The sequence below is a fragment of the Centruroides sculpturatus genome, unplaced genomic scaffold (assembly GCF_000671375.1).
Source record: "Centruroides sculpturatus isolate CEXI.00-Female unplaced genomic scaffold, Cexi_2.0 scaffold169, whole genome shotgun sequence".
NCBI lineage: Eukaryota > Metazoa > Arthropoda > Arachnida > Scorpiones > Buthidae > Centruroides > Centruroides sculpturatus.
In genome coordinates this window covers 287,756-309,988 of record NW_019384492.1, presented here as the reverse complement: position 1 = coordinate 309,988, position 22,233 = coordinate 287,756, and the positions used below count along the sequence as shown (strand labels likewise).

The following is a 22,233-nucleotide window of genomic DNA, read 5'->3' as shown; positions in this document are numbered from 1 at the left end:
ATCGATTTCAAATTGTGAAGACCATTTCCCCCCTTCAAAAAATATCTCTATATATGCATTTATTATTTACGATATTTGTAATAATTTTTGTTTAATCACTTTATTTCAACTTTTTTTGCTAATTATGTATTTGCTCAAACTTTGTTAAAACCTTAACTGTATCCTGAACAACAACCGAAGTTGTAGAAAGAAATTCGCGTATTTTACCGATATAGGGATCCCTCTTTTCCAAATTTTAATATCAACTCAAAATAATTTTAAAAGACAATTTACAATAAAACGGTTTATTATCCAGCTATCAGAAATTTCACAACATGCCAAGGAAGAGAGGAAGGAGCAATTAAATAATTAAAATTATAAAGGATTAAAAAATATATATAAAAAATGGGGAATATCGCAATTCTGACAATCGCTGCAAGTGTGTGGGCTAAATTTTGAGAATCTGTGCTTCTAACATGGACAACTGTATGTGGCCAGCTCATGCGTCGGAAAACCTTCTGATTTATTCATGTACGCACCAGACGGAATAACAAAAAATATCATGTATCCACAAACACTCCAATAAATAAATAGAATTGAAACGACACTTTGAAATATTTTCCCGATGAAAATGAATAATAAGTTTCAATAGAAATGATAAAATGTAAATTTAATTTTATCATAACAAGTTTGCTTGAATTTCCTTTCTTCTGAGATCGCAGCAATGTGCGACAAGTAAGCTAGTACTACATAAAAGTCTATATACGTTAAATCTTAATAAAAACATACGCGACATTACAGAAAGCTGCAATATTGAATACTTGTCACATTGTTAGGAAGTTTCTAGACATGCACACATACACCATTAACACAGAAGCTTACTATTATACTTGTTGGGTAGCTATGCCTTGAGTTTAGTCTGACATAACACTTGGCACCAGTATTAGCTGAGCATGACATTTGCAACATAATAATAATAATAATACACTCAGATTCATTATTAATAATTTATGATCTTAGGAACTACCTTTGAAACTTGACGTATTAGTTAATAGATGATGAAATTCAATAAAGATCCTTTGCTAAATATAATGAATTAAAAGAAAAATAAAAATATATGCATTAAATATAGCAAAGATGAAAAGTATAGTGTGCTATGGATAATTCAGTATATCTAGTGAGTTATAATCTCTTTTAAAAACTAACTCACTAGATATGAGGATAGTTGCTTAACTCAGTTTGGTGTAACTAGAACTGAGCTAAATAAAATTCAACTTGTTTTGGTCAGCCCAGGATGTTTCAGAATGTAATAATCATACCAGTCATGAAGACAAGCTACTTAAAATGAAAAAATATTTTTTAATATTATAAACAAATTACATATGAATGCTGGCAATAAAACATCCTCAGAGGTATTTATAAAATATTATAAGGTAACACAATACAACTTCTAATTGAGTAATAACTATCCACAAAAACCTTTTTATAACAGTGTTGTGTCCGTTACAATATTCACTAACATTTTCGACCTCCACTGAGGTCTTCTTCAGGTGCTGACTAAATGGTGTCTCTTCTTGACTGTTGAACGTTAGTGAATATTGTAACGGACACAACACTGTTATAAAAAGGTTTTTGTGGATCGTTATTATAAGGTAGTACAAAAATAGTATATGTTAGCATATTTATATATGTACTAATCAATAATTCATACATTTAATTTCAATTTAGTATAAATATGACACAAATTTGTCTTTTATATATTTTTATAATAGTTTTTAAGAACATCTGATAAATGTAAATTCCAATAATATCTAGATTAATTATTTTTTGCAGGAAATTAAAAATCGAGACAAAAAATGTATATTAATTAACTCATCAGTTATGGGAACATAACATTAATTTTGCTTTGATCACTTAATAATTCAATTGAGATTCTTCTGTTAACGTGAAATAATTTCTGGAATCTTTAAATTTGATTTAAAAAATTATAATTACTGATCATATTTATAATTAAAAATTTATTTAGTCTATGAATAAATCAAATAAATACCTTTTTANAAGAAAAGAGCAACATCTGTGATTGATTGTCCTGCTTCAAGGCATCCCACACACCGTCAGCTCTCACTGTCTGTCATTCGTCTTCTGGAAGTCATAGAAACATATCAGTCATGCAAACTAATTATATGACAGTTCTCCACACTTTTTCTCGGCACTTAAATGCAACTCCTCTCACACTTCAGAAGGCTAGCTTCTTATACAACTGCCTGTTTTGCATATTTCGTGGCACGTAACCATGATTGATAGTAATGTAACATATTTTCATACTTCCACCTACTTCTGCAGTGAATTGCAGCCTCTCAAATGCAGATTGCTTTCCGGACCTGAACATTTTCTGCTCCGTGCTTAACTTTTGGCAGTGAGTGTATATATCTGTATTCTGTATATTCTGATTTTTTAAATAATACCCAAAGGTTATTATTCAAAAATCAAAATTAAAGAATAGTTGCTACAGGAGCAAACATATAGCCATCTCTTTAAGTCTAAGTCAAAAGTGAAGTCTTTTTGTGTATCCAATCTCTACACAAAGACCTTCCTTCCCATTTGTCAACCCTTTCCATGAATTCATGTCGAGTCCACAGAGGAAGTTAATGGGTGATCTTTTTGAAAAACAAATTGTAGAACCCATCTGTGACCCGATATGACCTACTTGTACACTGCTTCTTTGTAAACTGTTGGTTTCAGTTTCAATGGGGACAGAACATTTTGCTTTTAAGATATATACAAATAATATAAAACTTACCTAAAAATGTTCTTTTTAATGACCCTAGAGTACTGTTTCCCAATATGTATATAAATCTTTGAAGAACCTTCAAAAAATAAAATAAAATTGGACAATAAGAATAATAAATAACAGTTACATTATTTATTTTCAAGTACAGTCGACCCCCCTATAACGTGCGTTCCTATAACAACAATTCCTATAACGTAGCGAAAAAATTGTAGCAACTTTCGTATAAATTACCTCCTATAACGTCGTTTTGCGACAAGATTGATAGAGTCTGGACCAATAGTGGATGAGCAGCCGAACTACTTTCCTCCGACCCTGCACCACACTACGGAGCGGCTAAATTGAGTTTGCTATCGTCTGTTTAGTATTATATATAAATTATATATAAATTAGGTACTGTATATATAATTATATATTAACTTTATATAAATTAGGTACTGTATATATAATTATATGCTTTCTGCCGCCTGGCAACACGCTACGGAGATTTTAGGCTAGTAAGTTGAGTTTATTATCGTCTGCACAGTATGTAAATTAGGTACCGTAAGTCTAATACAGCACTAATTTTATACATTTCTTGTGAAAGAAACACTTCTTATTCAACGGCCATAAAAATTATTTATATTAATGATGTCTCCAAAGGTCAAGTTATTTTTATGCGAAAAATTCGTTATTAGAAATCGCGGCCGCCGTTTAATGTGCTGTTCCGCGATGAAAACCAGCTTTAAGCAACGGCGTAGTCGAACGGTACACACTCGATAAGTAATCCTACAATTTTTTGTTTATAGCATAGTTTATACGGATTATTCCCAAAAAATTATACGTGTTTTGGAAATGTTGAGTGGAATTAGTCTAGAATCGGTTAATTTTATAGAAGAAAACCTTTCAAACAGCCTTAGTCCGTAAAGTTCCCACCTATCGAGCTGCGATTGGCTCATGTATTTAATCATTCCTACAACGTAAAATTCGATTAGCGTGGAACGTATCTAAGCATTATAGGGGGTCTACTGTATAACATTTATTTATATTTAAATTATTTATTTGCAAACTAAATGTAAATTAGATTCTGTTAAAATATAATTTTTTGAACTTGCATACACAAAGTATTTTTTCTTATTAGTTGTGTTGTAGTCTGTAAAATTAGACTTTTTATAATTAAATGTTTATTACTGATACATTATTTCCTTAATTTTTGTACCTATCTGCACATACTAGTATGTGGAAACTAAACAGTAATTTAAAGTAAGAATCATTAATGGAATAGGAATTTAATTTGTAGTAAAATCATTCAATAAAACATTTTGTTAATAGAAATTATGAAACATAAAACTATACCAGACAAAATGCTATGATAAATAAATAAATAAATACAAAAATAATGGAAAAAGTATAGCAGAATAATATAATAGTTATCCTTGTATAAAAGTGATACAAAATAAATTAATAAACAATTTATACTTGGTTATAAAAGTATAAAAATGAAGACAAGAGAAAAGAACAATTGTTTAAAGTTAGAGAAATTCCATCAAAAATTTAAAAATATGTATTCCTAAATATGTTTCAATATTCAGAAATAACATAATCATTTTTGCTACAACTGCTTATAACTCTTAAAAATTTAAAAATACCTGAATAGGTCAACATTATTTTATCATGAATTTAATTGGTGCATGAATTGATATGTAATGTAAAAATTAAATCACTAATAGTGTAGAGTTAAACAACAATTTGAATTTATAAATTAAATCTTGGATTAATGTATGATGAATAATTATTGAAAGTTAGCTTGTGAATTAAACTTTAAATTTAAATTGAGACAGTGAATATGGCTGTAAAAACATTCCTTCAGAAATACTAAACTTTTTATTAAAATATATTGTTATAAATTTTTACTTTCAATAAAGAAATTATATCATTATCTTTCTACAAACAGATTTAAATATCTTCTCACATAACTAAAACACTTTATAATATTTACTATTGCAGATAATTAAGAAGTTCAAATTTTCAGAAAAAATAATAGAATTATATTTATGATTGAATTTATGATGTTGACAATACAATGCCACATACTCTATATAACTACTAACAATCATTCATTCTTAACAACAAAACTGAAAAAAAACTACATTGATATTTACAATTATTATGAATAAACTATAACTATCAGAAAAAATAAAAATTTCTGAATAATATCAAAAGAAACATATGGTTAAAATATAATCAAGTAGAAGCTGAGAAAAAGTGGAAAAAGTGAAAAATATGAAAAGAATTTTTGTATTTATCTGTTTGTAAAAAGAAATAGGATTAAAAAGATATATTGTAAAAATAAGTAAATAAAAGAAAAACTAAGGAGTTTACTTATATTAAAACAAAGATTATCTTTTTAATTATATTTCAATAAAATAAAACTTTACTGAAATATCAAAAAAATGGTAAAAATAATTTTTTAACACTTAAGGCACGGTTTAATAACATCAGGGCAATGTGACATGTTAAAACACGCCATTTTATTATTTTTATTTTTTTACTTCTAGTTTGTCTTTTGTATAGTTCCCCTTTTTTTGTCTTAGGGTTGGTTGGCTGAATTGGTTGTTAAATAATCAGATTACCTGATGGTGTGCAACCAATAAGAACAGCTCTGTCAGTATTATTTACATGTTTCTATTGGTTGGAAAAGTGAGCAAACTGGTCAAAAGTGCAATGATTGATTTCCATGAGAAGCAAGAGAATAGAGAATTTTCTGGTGAAATTTGGTCTTTGACAAACATTTGGCTAAGAGTACTGGTTAAAGAAAGAGATAGAAAAGATTCAGTTGTCAACTACTAAAACAAGATGTGTCAGAAAGTGGATATCTCTCAGAAGTTATTGGTAAGCTAGAAAAATATCAGGTAGAGTGACCAATTGTTGTAAGTGCATGTGATTCGTTTAAGATATAGACAAAAAATAATGAAGCTATGTACACATAACAGAATAAATATTTATTCTTCAGGATATGTACAGAAAATATACACTATCACAATTAACAAATAAGGATAGAATTTACAGCATTACAACACATCTTATAACAGCAATAAAGAAAGACAATGTACATCTATTATATGCACACATGCTAAACAAACAACCTGTCAAAGTGCATTTTACCCAATGGCCCCATTGTACAATAACTTGCACATATATAGCTGCATGATGTCATCTCAGATATGAGGCAACCTCTATGTGCCAAATTCTGTGCATGAATTTAAGATATTCCAATATCAAGCTCTCATTCTGTGTAAATTCTTTCCTATGTCCTATAACTTCTATACTAAACTTCATGAAAATTACTATTATTGTTTAATATTGACTGTAAAGGGTAGATCTCATAGTTTGTATAAATATTTTTATCAGTAAATATTGATTGCAGAGATATAGATCTGGTCAAATGTGAAGTGTGTATGCTTGACAAATACAATATTGAACAATACATCACCAAGCTAACTTTAGTTAAAGAAATATATCTTTCTTGCCTACTAACAGTTTCTGTTCTAATATAAAGCTAAAATTAACAATATTTGCCAGATATAATCATTTATTTTTGTAACCATTAAAAAGAAATTTATAGATGAATAAATCACTTTTGTCTTCTGGGTAGTTCTTGACCTCTGGTAAATGTCATATTAGAAGAACATAACAAATTTTTTTATTCATCTATAAACCCCGTTTCAGTGTTACCAAAATAAGTTTCTGTTCTATTTACTGTTGGAACAGACACTGATATAATATAATACCAGTAATAGTATAAATCCATAACAAAAACTTGAAAAATAATGTGTAGTTCATGTGAAGACTTTTAACAGATTAATAGATTACACAATGATAAAAATTAAAATTCACTTTAAAATTTTTAAATTTTCAAACTTTACCTCTGGATATTTTCTTTTAATTACTTCCATTAATCCATATGATATTTTTGCCAATTCTGAATTCCTACATAATTTGAAATAATATGTAAATAATAGTTACAAAAGACATATATGTAAATCATTTACATCATGCAACTTTCAGATACTAAACAGTTAAACAAATTTTACATTTTTCTTATTTAACATTTGTAATTTTTCTGTTCCATATGATAGTTTCAAAATTTTTCAATATAATTTTTGAAATTTGTGGAAATGAATGTCAAAATTATAGAATGTAATATTTTAATAATTATGAAAAACAATTTTAAAAATATGTAAATAATTATAGATAGATTTACCTAATAGTTCTTACTGTTGTACAACGTTTTCTTTGAGTAAGAAATTCTGCCTAAACAAATGGAAAATGAAATATTCATTGTTTAATATTGTATTTTTTATAAGTCCTCTTTATTAAATCTTACAATTCCAACTAAATCTCCTCTTCCATATTCATCCACATATTCTTTTTTACCATCTGGTAGACTTAAAATTGATCGTAAACGTCCATTCAGTAAAATATACATAAATTCAGAAGAATCATCTTGTCTTAAATAAAATATATGTTTCATTAGCATATATTTAATTACAACAACAATCTTAATAATTTTATATATCATTTATTGTTTTTATATTAATTGTAATCTTTAATTTTGTAAGTTCCTTGTTTCATGGGGATAGAAAATTAAAAAGACTACAAATTGAAAATTTTATACAGAATTTCAACACACAGGTAATCCAAATTTATTCTTTTATGAAATTAATGCATATACTGTAAATCCATGTACAAATATTTCCAATATACAAGACAAACAAAACTAATTACAGAAAACATTAACTAGAACCTGTAAGTATAATTGTAAGAAGCCGACTTTTAAGGAAAATCAGTTAATTTTGTGTCAGAGATGGTCTAGAGCCCTTTCATATGTGGGTAGTGGCAGTAGAAACAAAGATGATGTCTAACAAAAACTGTTTATTTTAATGTAAGATTAATATATACTAAGAACAAAATAATTTGCTTTAAAACCATCAGCTGTTCGGATGTCCTGGGCATCAATGTTGTTTTCTCGATCGTCGATCAAAGGTGGCCCCAGAGCAGTGGCATTGTTCAGTTTGTAAGGCAGGTGGAGAGACTCCATCAGTTGGCATCAGTCACACAGTCTGTCTATAGTGGCACAGGTTACAGGTTGGGCATAACAGACAGAAAACTGCATCTTGACCTTGGATTTTGAAGTTTTTGTGTGTTTCTCTCTCTCTGTCTGCCTTCTTGATTGGCTCCATGTCCCCTTTCTCCTTTTTGATTGGTTCCTGTCTCCAGGTGAATGACGAGATCTGCCCGGGCCACGAGAAAGGTTCACCTCAAAGAATCTACCCGACCCCATCTGTTGACTCTGACCAAGAAGCATTGATGAAACTTTGAAACCTGCACTCATATTTTACTTCATTATTGACTTTCCTCTGACATTTTAGAATTTTAACAATTTGATGCAATAGCCCTTTCCCCCTTTTTAAATTTTTCTATGTTCTAATTGCTTGTATATGAGCATCCTGTCAAAGTTCCATCTCTCCTAGTCGACATTCGTCTACATCTATTGCTTCGGGTTTGACATTAATAGTTTCTTTTCTTTCATCTCTGTCTCATATATCTTGCATAACCTTTGGTCTGATTTAACAATGGAAATTTCTTGTCCCAATAAATTTAATAATAAATTTAAACTTTGACCAGTTTTTGGAACTTCACATAATTGGAAAATACCAATGCACATAATTGCTAATAAACCATATACAAAATTTACACAGTTGTTCACAGGACACAGATACAGTCACTTACAAACTATACAGGCTCATCTGTACAACGAGTTTTATATATTACAAGTCCTTTTGGCCAACCAAGACGTGTGTCTCATATAGAAACTAATTCTCAGTAAATGGTCCTTTACTGACAATTGATTGAAACCCAACAAATGTTCCAATCCTCCGGTTAACAATTCTGCTGATGCAAACCAATTGTTTCCATACTAGTCTTATATTACCTGTCTGTCTAGATACCACTTCCTTCACAACACAGTTCCTCAGAACACCAGAACACACACAAAGGAAAAAGAACTCAGCAGCCAATCCACAATTCCTTAAATATTCTGTCCCTCCTTCTAAAGTGCTGCCAACCTTTATACAACTCAAACAAAAAATTAAAAATAAAGTTATGTATAACTCAAAACCCAACCATTACTGCTGAATCGGCACAAAAGCAAATGGTAGATAAAATAAAACTGTGTTCCAAAATTCCTTAACTTTATGATTGAAGTAAAACACAAGTTTGAATAAAGATATTACAAGTTATCATCATCCATACTGAATGTTTATTGGGCTGCAATTTGAAAAAATTATAAACCTATAAATTCCCACTGTCATCTTCTGTCCATCTTTCCTTAATCTCAAGAATGGTGTTAGGTAAATAAAATTCAAGACTAGATATGGAAAGCTTAGGGGCATGAGGCCCCAATTAACTATATATGAACTTCTGATACAAACCAGAAGTCATGTTATTTCAATTCAAAAATTTTTCCCTGAAATGTGTTAGCTAGATGACCAGCACAACTCTATTGTTAAAGAAAAAGTATGATGTACAGGGGTAAGCCATGACTAATTTGATGTGGAGAGCATATATTTTAAATTAGATAAATTAAAAATATGATTAAAAATTGCAGCTTTGCATTGTGACAATGTCACATAAATAATTCTTCATTTTATGTATTTGTTTATAAATTACTGAAATATGATATTTTAGTGATTTTATAAAAATTAAATTCACAGAAATTCATAATTAGAATTTTTTGTAATAATTTATGAAAAAAACAGTAAATTTAAATTCTATAGTTCAAAGACATTCAACTAATCACAAATTAACAGTATTTTTAATTTTTACATTAATAACATAATTTTTTTTCTTAAACTAAAAATCAGGATTATATATACCTGTATAATGCTTTCCCTGATTCAATATTAATCCAATCCAATGCATAGTCAATTTCATGAACAAAAGGACATAAAGTTTTAATAATAATATTTGCAAGATTAAGAACACTTGAAGGAGTCTCATGTAATATTCTATATGAAAAAATATATATAAGAAGTAATTAGAATAATTCATTAAATTAAATAAAGAAAAAAAATAATTAAATTATCAAATTTCATGTTATTACATAATGCACACATAAATTTTATTTAAAACTATAGCTGTTTTTTATAGCTCCTAGTGAAAATTACAACAAAAATTTTATATAAAAAAAAATCTAATCTAACTTATTATTATATTCTGTCAATAAAATTCAGTATTTCAAATATTACATAATAAAATATGAATGTAGATAGATTAATTAAATGAAGATAGTCTTCTTAACAATAAATTGAAGCAATAAGATCAAAAAGGAAACTTGTCAGGTTTTGTATTTTTGAAAAAACATAAAACTTTACCTTACTGATAATGGAAATAAAATTTTACTTCATTAGAAAAACCTCATTCAATTTAGCTTATCTGTTAATAATTTGTTTGAATCTTAGGAAAATTATGTCTTTAAAATAACAATGAAAACTGCTGACAAGTTCCCTTTCAACCTCACTAGAAATAAGGTAAATGCACCGGTAGTGGACACTGCATTAGTAGTGAACACTTTGAACTTCAAATATGAGTAATATGGTTGTAGATGGCTTCACTGTTCAAACATACAAATCATTCAGTAGACAGAAGTCTGTCTACTGAATGATTTGTCTATGTTTGAACAGTGAAGCCATCTACAACCATATTACTCATATTTGAAGTTCAAAGTGTTCACTAATAATGCAGTGTCCACAACCGGTGTGCTTAGCTTAATGTTTTAGATAAATTAAAAATTTCAAAAAATATACAGGACATTTATTTCTGCTGTAAGTGATATATAAAGTTAAAAAATTACTGAAACTACATTTCTTATACTTATCCAATAACAGAACTGTAGTGAAGAATGACAAGTTAGACTTTTAGACATAAAAAACTGGCACACAAACTGGAAATATATATTAAAACAACCACTTCACACCTAAATGCTAATTCCAGCAAATGAACAACAAAAAATTTTAATGTTCAAACGTTTTCGGCCATCTTTCAGAGGCCCTCATCAGGAAAAATTGCAGAGAATAGAAAAACAGTTCTATCTTTTTAACAGTTTTCGAACATAGCTGTGTTCTAATTTTTAACATTTAAACAATGTTGAATACAAAGATCGTTACATATTACAACATATCCACAATCATGGAAGTATTATTTACATAGCCACAAAACATAACTATAATTTTTTAGTATGAAGTTAGCTTTAGGCGATGTAAAGGAAACAATTTTTTCCCTATCACACATCGTTTATACATTAAAACATTGGGCTAACTTTTATCATAGAATATATTATCATGCAATGGAATGCGGTACACTCCTGGCGCTTTCTTGTCCTCAGACTTGTCTTTTGCATTAGATAAGATTCAAAAAATGTTCTGTTTTCTCCTATAAGTTAAGTGCAAGTTTAAATCTTTAGAAATTCTATTATAAATTTGTTGGAGTGATGGTTCATAAGCTATAACCATCCACTTGTGCTCTGCATCATTAAGCCTCATGTTGGTGGTAGTTAAAACTTATAGGACCTTAACTTATAGGAGAAAACAACATTTTTCGAATCTTATCTAATGCAAAAGACAAGTCCAAGGACAAGAAAGTGCCAGGAGTGTACCGCATTCCATTGCAATACAATCGTTTCAATAGTCCTATAACATACATTGGGTCCACGTACAGATCTCTAGAGGCTAGAATACGAGACCACAAGTACAATGTGTCAAAGGGGAAGTATAATACTGCACTAGCCCAGTATGCTACCAAATCCAGAGTTTCTCCTTGTTGAGATGAATCTACGCTTTTACACAGGGCATTTGACCGACACGACTTATGTTTGTTGGAGGCTATTGAAATTTATACAGCAGGCATGAAGGGAGGTTGCATTAACTCCGACTATATTCCAGTTCCACAATCGTGGAAGTATTATTTACAAAGCCACAAAACATAACTATGATTTTTTAGTATGAAGTTAGCTTTAGGCGATGTAAAGGAAACAATTTTTTTCCTATCACACATCGTTTATACATTAAAACGGCAGGCTAACTTTTATAATAAAGTATATTATTACCACCATATATATTATTTTATATATTAACACCATATAGTATATTATTATTGTATTTATTTATAACTTTATTTATAAATATTTTAATTATATGTTGTAATACGTAACAATCTTTGTATTCAACATCGTTTAAATGTTAAAAATTAGAACAAAGTTATGTTCGAAAACTGTTAAAAAGATAGAACTGTTTTTCTATTCTCTGCAATTTTTCCTGATGAGGGCCTCTGAAAGATGGCCGAAAACGTTTGAACATTAAAATTTTTTTGTTGTTCATTAGCATTTAGGTGTGAAGTGGTTGTTTCATGTTAGACTTGTTATGCTTTTAGAAAATTGTGATATAACTGGTTAAACTTGTAGAACAGATTACATAAACAAAGAAAACACTTGTCTAACAGAAGGTCAGTACTATAAAGAAGAGAGTAAAAAGAGGCCACCATGACTAATGGTTCCCTAAGTGGCTGTCATCAGTACCATCAACTTTTATTATACAATACAAAAATCTGTTACAAAACTGTCACAATACAATATAATGGACACAGACATTACATTCACTAAAACTTCAACTATTGTATTCTATAACATCTGCTCAACAACCAATTGTTAATACAATCCAATGGCACAGGTAAATTTCTTGATATTATTCATGTCAAGCAGTTTGATTAACAAATCAGCCATCATCAGTTCACTCGAACAATAGATTACATTAATTTCTCCTGAATTTTTTAAATCATGTTATTTTGTGTCAATGTTTTGTGTGATGTTGTGCTTTTCCTAATTCTAAAAGTCTAATACAACTTTGATTGCACTCAAATATTTTAAAAGGTGTCATAATTGGTAGATTTATTTCTTCTAGAAGTTGTTTCATCCATAAAGTTTCTTGGATGATTTCAGCCAGGACTACATATTTGGCTTCAGTGGACAAAAGTGCTAAACACTGTTGCTTTTTACTAACCAAATGGTAACCCAAAAGGAAGTTTCATTCCCATTTGGAATGGAACTTCTTTTTAACAAGAGTAAATTTCACATGTTTGATTTGCAGTCAGTATGATCACCTCCCAGTTGGCATCAAACACATTTAATTTCTAATTCTTTGTCAATATTTCCTAGTTTAAGTCTCTTCTTTTCCATCAAATTCATATAATAAAAATTATTTTCACTTCTTCCCAATTGCTTTCTGAAGGTTTTGTTACGTTTCTCGCTAATATCAATGTACTTATAACAATATCCAGACATGATTTAATTGCTGGAAATAATAACAATCCAACAGCACCTCTATATATGTTTATCTTGAATGTAACCTTCTTAAGTATTCTGTATCCATAGGAATATCTTATCAGATTTTGTGTCAACTAATCAGTAACCTTTCAATGCTCTCATTTTCTATAAAAAGTAGATTTGTGGCTCTATGTTTAGTTTTTTTCATGTTTCTTTAAGATTAATAACATAGGCTGAGCATCCAAAAATTCTTATATAAGAAAAGTTTGGTTTCTTTTCCCCCATGCCATTTTTCATATGGAGTTGTTTCACTTGCTTTAGTAATTAATCTACATTATATATAATTTGCATTATGCACTTCTCCTCCTCAGTGTTTTGGGTAATTTATTTATTCTCAAAGGACAACACCAAGGGTATAAGTAATAAAAGAAACTTGAATGCATGAAAGGAGTTGGGTTATTTATTTGTATTAAACACTTTATGGGACTATCCCATCCCATCTTTAGAAAATTCAATATTCTGGCAATTCAAACAGAACAACTGTTTGTACATAAGCTTTTGAACTGACCTTTTAAACTTTTGAAAAAATTCAAACATTTTTTAAAACAAAGCAACAGATATTTTAAATTATAAACATGAAAATAATAATACTATCATATCTGCCAACTTTTAGTAAGGAGAATAGCTGGAACATTGGTAGAAAAATGCTGATTTTTGAATAAAAATGCTGACAGCATAAAAAGTGAAAAAATTCTTTTCACATTGATTATTAACATTGATATTGGTCTGCCTAGGTGATGCCTTCTGGGAGGTCTTTTAAGGGTTACTGACCCCTACTTATAGGCATTAAAGACATGAAGAAAACCCGGAAACTCCACATGGCCAGCCTGTCCTGGCAAGGCACAAATCCCCATGATTGAACTACCAGTATTCAGGAAATGGAACTGCTTGACTACTGCTGTGCCCCAAAACTTGTAGTGCTGTTCAATAATTTGGGCTAACTGTAAAAGTAACTCATTTCCTTCTGATGATGAGTTGGCCATAATTGATTTAACTGCCAACATAAGAGCACTAACATTGACAGACTTGAAAACGCAATTTATCATATCTGACATTTAAAATTATCATATTTGGGCGAAAATTATCACAAGTATACCAAAATACATATATAAAAATATCAATCTTGGTTCATTCCCAATTGAATAAATCTGAGAACGTCATTCTGGTTCACTTCAGTCATTCGTAATAAAGTACATACAATATCATCAGTATATACTATATATTGGTATTAGACTCATTAAATGAAGTGTTTATGTAATAATATTAATATAAAATTCTTTAAAAACACTAACAAAAGGGAAAAGTAGCCTGTCCACTGATGGAGTGTTAAAAAATGCTGGTGGTCAGCACCAAATATTGATGGTTGGCAAATATAATACTATCCATGCATAAAGCAATAAATAAAAATAAAAACAGAAATAAAAAACAAAATACAAATGAAACTAAAATAAAAGATAGATAAGATAATATAATAACAAAAATGATAAAAAACATAAAACTAACATAAAAATAAAAATAAAATAACAGTAAATAAAAACGCATAGATAAAAAATAGTATCTGCAGATAATTTAGAAGTGTTGGCCTATGGAAGTTTGTAAGATATAAATAACCAAGTCTTGGGAGAAGCTTAACCTGTAGTTTTTAGTGGCATGCTTATGACTGTAAATAACAAATAAGCCATACCCAAGGATCTAGATTGTTTCCTTCTCTTATTTATGACAGGAAGTTTGATAGTAGTGATAATCAACGCTTCAGCTAATCTAAGTAGCAAATATCTTGTATTTTTTATCAAAATCTCGGTGTCCTTCCATTCAAGAGTAGCTTTCTTTTTTGTGAAGATCTGTTCTGCTAGGGCTATAGATAAATTCCTTCATTTGAGATTGTCTTTATGCTTAGATACCTTAGTGTACAATAAGTGCTGTCTATTTAATAGTCTGACCTGTCATTTATTTTGATTAGAATGGAATGGACACCACTTTGTTATTCCTCTGGTATTGACTCTGATATATGACATGATTAAAAATAAAAAAGAATCAATACCAAAGGAGCAAGAAAGTGGCATATAAATTCTTGAAAAATTCTTTACATATACAAATACAATATAAAATAAATGTTAAAAAGATTTTATAATATGAAAATTAACTTGGATAAATGTAAAAAAGAGAGAGAGAGAATACTAAAATTTAAATAATAGTAATAAAATTATTTAAGCTTATATAACAATGAGTTGGAATTAGAAGTTATAAAAAGTAGTGATATAAAGACAAAAATTGCTTTGCTGATCCAATGATGTAAAAAATATATATAAATTATAATTAAAAAAAATCAAAACAAAATTAATTCTTACTTATAAACATCATTTTTTCTAATTATTCCAAGATAAGTTGTAGTAACAGTTTTAAATGTAAATAGTGATGGATCACCTGTAAGAACTGCTAAGCCTCCAATTATACTTTCAGAACTGGCTACACACAATATATTCTAAAATATATTTTAAAATATTTCATTTTTATTGAATATTTTCATATTTTTTTAATCAAAAACATTAGAATTAAATTTAATAAATTTACTCTCTATTAATTGTAAATGTAATTTATCAATCATTTATCTATAATTAAATATATTTACTTAATATATTTAAAATATATAGTTTACTATTATTATGTAATATACAGTGCAATCAAAAAATCATGCAACCTGATTGTCAAATGCATGCTTTTTGTATAGGACAAAGTCACCTCAAAATTTTCTTAATAAGTGGCAGCACTGGTATAATGTGATTCGTAAACAGAATGTGTTCAATTTGCAGTTGGTATCATGAGTGGTATGTCAGACACAGCATACCATCTTATTCATGGTGGAGCAATATTTTGTTACCTGCTCTTATGTGAGAGTGATTGAAGAATTTTGACAGAAACATCCCATGATAAACATCCCAATAATTAAGCAATAGCATAACTGATTATCCAGTTTCGTGGAATGAGGAGTGATATAAATTAAAAGCATAGTGGACATCCATTGATATTGAGTGAGGAAAAAATGGATAACAATATGGCACGAATGTTGCAGTCATTATCAAAAAGTGTAAGAAAACTTGCATTACAGACAGGGTTACTATAAGATTAGGATTATTATGTATCATGTTTGTTCAGTACACAATTGAAACAAGTAGACTAGAAAAAGAGACTGCAATACTGCAGATAGTTTCAATCATTTGTCATTCTCAGGCGAAAATCGAATACATTTATTATCGAATTATCAGTTTTTTAACGGACTTTTCAAATCATTTGTTGAAAATAGTGGAATTGGAAAACTGGATATTTAGTGATGAGGCCTGGTTTTACATGAATGGGTATATAACAATCAAAATACCAAAATCTGGCTAATGGATAATCCCCGCATACATTGAGAAACCACTACACTCCAATTAAGTCAATCTCTTAGTCAAGATTTTTCTGTGAGAGAGCAATATTAGGTATCTGGTCAGGTGCATAGTATATTCTAGTCAGCATCATGTAGTTTAAAGTGAAAACAGCAGTGGCGTGCCGTCATTGGAAGCGGTGGATGCGCCGCTTCCTTTGTATTTTCTAAAAAATAAATACATATTAATTTTAATTATATGAAAATAATCACACAATATTTTATTAGAACCGCATTATGTATCTTATTACAAATTTCTATACATGTGAAAAAGAAAGATAAGATTGCTATTGTATATTCGAATATTAGTGGCGGAGTGGAAGCACTGTATTGTCAGCATCCAAAAAGCCAGATCCGCATATTGCTTTACAGTGCACCAACCTCACCTGGTTTAGCTGGTGGAAGCCTCCTAGGATCTTGGGTGGATGCTACACATATACCACATCCAATTCTATCCAGGACTGGTTCTGGGCTGTTAGCCGCCTGCCTGGTAGATATTTAGTCACCCTCACCCGATTACGCAAATCACAAGTAGATTTTTAACTTAACCCAACCGATAAGAATTTACTGGTATGTTTCTATGATAGTTCTGTATAGTTGACAGGAGTTTAAAAAAATCCATTAAAATATTTGATATTTTTACTCCGCTCTCCAATTTTATATTACTCACGGATTTCAATGTTAAACCAATGATATTATGATTTTGTATATCCCATCTTTAAGGGGATGTAGAAAAAAACGTGTACAATTCTTGTATAATGTTAAAAAATTAACTGTTACTTTGACAGCATCATTTACAACTAAATTTAATGAATGAGAGAGATGCATGAGGTACAGAAAAAGCTCCAGAATTTATTTTCCTTAAATTTACGATTTATGTATCCGTTTGTCATAAAAATTTGTCTTTCCACTTTTTTCCCAAGACTACAAATATTCAAGTACAAAGTAACTGGTTTTGACTTATTTCTACTTAAGAGCCGCCACAAACTAGCACTTTGCGAGAGCAAAATGCTAGCAAACGTGCGCTAGCAAAACCGATGATGTCAAAGGCTCCTCCCCTTTCTTCTTGCCCGCGTGGTTTTTCTTTTGCTAGCGCAGCAATGCGAGAATATGCTCGCTGTTCACAGAATTCAACAGCTAGAGCAGTCATGCTAGCAAGAGAGAGCAGGGAAGATAGATGACTACATGAACATGTCACTTGTCGAAAAGAAATAATAGAATTTTACCGATGTATGTAAATTACATGATTAATACATTCAGTATTAAAAAGAAAATAATATAAACGTTATATATAAATAGTAAATAGTTATATATAAATAGTTTTTAGCTAGTTAAGCCTAGTTAGGCTTACACTAGTAAACGTGGCTTAACTAGTAAATGTATTTTTCCCATGCTGTTTCAAAGTTCGGAACGAAAACTGACTGATCACAAGTATAGGTTATAATAAAATGTTGCTCTATAGCCAATCTACATCTGTGGAATCCACATCATGTGGACTACGTTACGCGAGCAAATGCTGTGTAGTTTGCAGCGGCTCTAAGAAGTAGTCAAATAATTAAGCGATTAGGGAATTGGGGGCATAAACAAAACCCTGATGAAAGAACTGACATTTCACTTAAAAGCTTAATTGAACCAATCTCTAGCCGAGTACAGTGAAAAACGATTTCTTCATATTATTAATGTAATAAAGACAGAAATTTTTCCAGTTCAATGAGAGTGACCGAAAAATTGTAAATTTTGGAAATTTCCAAGGACATGGTCCTAAAATCAATTAGTTAGAAAACAAATGACTATTAAGTTTAACATATTTAGATTTTTACAGCTATGGAGAGAAACGTATAAAATCTACAACAGCCCTGTCGCATCCTTTGAGATATACTAGCGATGTGACAAAAGAGGTATTTGACATTGACCGGTATCAGCACCCTGGGGATTTGGCAGTCTGTGTGTATGCACGCTCTGCAACCGTCTTCGATTCCATCCATTAGCCACTCGTAGGGAGCTATTTGACTAAGTGCATTGTTTTAAGATTTAAAAAGTAAAGAATATTTTATATTTTTATGTACGTTTCTTTACAAAGCTATATTTAATTATAATTTTCTTTAAAAGTATATTCATACAATTGAAGAATATTTTGTACCAGGTATGTACCGGTACATCCATCACACATTTTATTTCACCAAGTAAGTTTTTATTATTTTATTTTTAATTGTAGCCCTTATATCGTGGCTAGCAATTCGGAATGTAATTGTGATATTAAAAATGCATTTAGAGAAGTCTACATCAAATGTCACAGCATGCCACTGACATTAAGATTTTTAACATTTTAATTTAAATAAATAAATAAATAAAAAATTATTCACAGATAGAATGATACACACAAAAAATATCTGAGGGGACAAGGCTCCAAAATGTCCCATAAACTATGGGCCTCAACAAAGCTGGTATAAGGTGAACTATATACAGTCGTTGCATTGTGGGGCCAATCTTCTTTGACAGGACTGTAAGCAGGGCCAATTCAATGAGTGAAGTGACAAGACAACTGCCTCAAGTGGCAAAATAAGCAATCAAAAATATTCAAAAGGATAAAAAATAAAAATAATAAGCCCTGAATTTAGTTAAGTCTCATAAATGTACTTTAAAGTTGTTTATAAATAGTACAAGAATACCAGTGCCAAAAGTGTTCTTTATTTGTAACCATTTCAGAAACAGGCAGCAAAAATCAGTTTTGCCTCAAGTTTTCATTAAGTTGGCACTGACGATGAATGGAATCATTTACAGAGACATTTGTCATCCAACTTATCTCATTGTTTCAGAAAGATAAACATTTATGTTGGCTGTAATAAGATGGTGCCATATTTCATAGACCTTTGACATTTTTTTAAGAATTCTTTAGTAATTGATTAGTTTCACCAGGTTTATGGCCCCCTAGATCACCAGATCTTTTGTCATAAGATTTTTTTCTTGTGGGGGATATCTCAAAGGAATGTTATACAATAGGAATCATCAGTGGCACACCCAGGGGCCCAAGGGGCCCTGGTCTCCTCCAAAAAGAAAGGAAAATAAATAATTGAAAATTTTCCAAAATTTTTTTCTAATTAAAATTTATTTTTTTATTTATATTCTGTCTTCTATTCTTATACTAATCATGAATTAGAGGTCACATAAGGAGGGAATTTTATTGAATTTACATTAAAAGATTTTTTTATCCATTCAACTCGGCCTCCCAAGAGTAAATCCTGACTGCATCACTGGTAATCATCATGTAGTTAACAAGTTTAAGACTAACATTGTTACAGCAATTCAGAATGTCCAGTTTCAATCCTACAGTAAGTGGCTGCTAATGATGTAAGATAATGTTCAAAAAAGTTCAAGCATTTCTCCAAGAAGAAGTAGCCATTTTGAATTCATACTGTAATCATCATCTTGAATACTGTCTTAAAAACATAATTTAATTTGATGACATGTGTGTAAATACCCATGTAACTTATATACAATTACATTCTTAAAACCAATCATAAAGTTTCAGTATTCATAAATGCATTTATGAATACTGAAACTAATTTATGGTTAATTATTCATTATAAAATTTCATTTTCTTATAAAAATTTTTTGTAACAATAACATATTCTATTATATTATTATAAGGCTTATACCAAAAGTTTTTGATATTAATTTTACTTCTAAGTAATGACTCTAAAAATATCATGTACCACTGTAACCTACATACTTTTATTTCTCTAGAAAAGCCTATTCTGATTGATGCATATTTGCATTTGCCATTTTTTTGGAAGTTTAAAAATTCCTCTGTCATCGAATTCCATTTCAATCATCTGTACACAATGATGCAGATAATTTATTACATGCTAGCTTCACAACTTTCATAATGCTATCCTTGCATTTACTGTTTTTTTGAAAATGAAAAGACTAAGTCCGATAATCTAAAAAAAACTAAAGCTAGGCTATATACAAAATGAAGAAGTTCCCAATTGTGCTTCTAAATTGTCTTTGGTCAAAGAACAGTGAGAGATGATGTATTATTGTGCTGTAAGATGTTCTTTTTTCCTAGCTGTTTTTCATTCAATGCACAATAAATCTTATACATATTTCATCTCTTCAAACAGACAAAAGGACCCTGTCATTTATCTTTTTGACCAAATGAAATATATTTAGCAACATTTATCATTTTGATTATTTTCTAATTATTTATCCATCTAACATAATGCATCAGGCAGAATATTCACACTAATTTCAGATAGATATTCTGTATTTTAATCTTATGGTATTATAATTAAATGTATTTAAATTTTTTTAATTATTAAGAATGTTAATAATAATTTTGATATTATTAGTAAACTTACATTTTTCTTTGTATATGTACTTTGTAAAATTTGTACATATCCATGAAGAATATAAAAAAGATCATTGTTTTCACTTGAATCTTCATAAGTTAAATAATAATCTGAAGGGTATTCAGCAATTTCAATAAAATTTTCTAATTTAATATCATCCTGTTAAATATAAAAATTGAAATCAACTTTATTTGATTATTGAGTATTATTTCAAAATAATTTTCTTAAAATATGAAAAACTGAAATAATTTAAATAATTTATATATTTAATACTATTTTTAATGAAAGGACTAAATGTCAGATTAACAACAAAATAAATATAATAGGAATTACAAAATATCAACTGACAATCTGACTTTAGCTATACACAAATTCAGTATTATTACAATATTATTTAAAAATAATGTTTTATCATAGTTTGACAAATTGAACTTTACTGGCTTAGAATTTTTTGAAGAATGTAAAAGCTTAAGTTTAAAGCAGCCATTTTGCTTGCTTGACCCTCAGGACATATGTTTAGAGGAAAGGAGAGAACATGGCTTTTGCAGTTGATTAGCTAGTTACTGATTATATGACTGAAAATTATTTCTCTAAGTACTAACTTTTTTCCTTTATCTCTATTTTTTGCTTTGTTCTTATCCACATACAAAACAAGAAAGCACATATTAGAGTTTAATTAATGTAGCAACTAAGATGGATAAATAGATAACATATCATGCCTTCATATGTTAATAGAATTCCTTGATATAATATGTAATTAGAGTTACCAATTCTCCTAGACTTGCATAGAAATTCTCAAAATTTGGTAAAAATTTTTCAATTCTTAGGCTCCTATATCGAGGCCAATTCTTCCTGTATTTACTCAAGAAGACAATCAACTTTTGGATTATATATTAAAACAGACTAAAGAATAGATAACAGCATTTTGATACTGCTGAGAGTAAAAATTTCAAATCTGAAACTTTTTATTCCTGGAATCAACTCTTTGGGAGTTGGCTAGCTCATATGTAATGCTAACTCTTATTTAACAAAATGTTAAATCAGAACATTATTTTATTGCTTAAATGCACTAATTTAATAATTCATAGTACAATAAATACTTTTGTAATTAATCATACCATATGATAGTAGAACCTGATTAACTTGAATTAGTCAAAAGAAAATAATTTGGACTTTGAGTAAAAAATTTGAGTTAAAAAGTTTCAAGAAATTTGAGTTAACCAGTTTGATTTAACATTTATGCTAGATGATCAAAGAAAGAAAATGACTTTGAGTT

General features: G+C 29.4%; 1 protein-coding gene across 1 annotated transcript in view; it reads right to left on the bottom strand.

The window, feature by feature from the left end:
• The window catches only part of LOC111621809 (patatin-like phospholipase domain-containing protein 7), an 89,166-nt gene extending 71,411 nt beyond the window's left edge, over positions 1-17,755 (bottom strand). Inside the window, exon 1 of the mRNA XM_023364055.1 lies at positions 17,626-17,755. Within this exon, the coding sequence (XP_023219823.1) occupies positions 17,626-17,755 (130 nt within the window). The remainder of the gene's footprint in view (positions 1-17,625) is intronic.
• Positions 17,756-22,233: the final 4,478 nt, after the last annotated feature.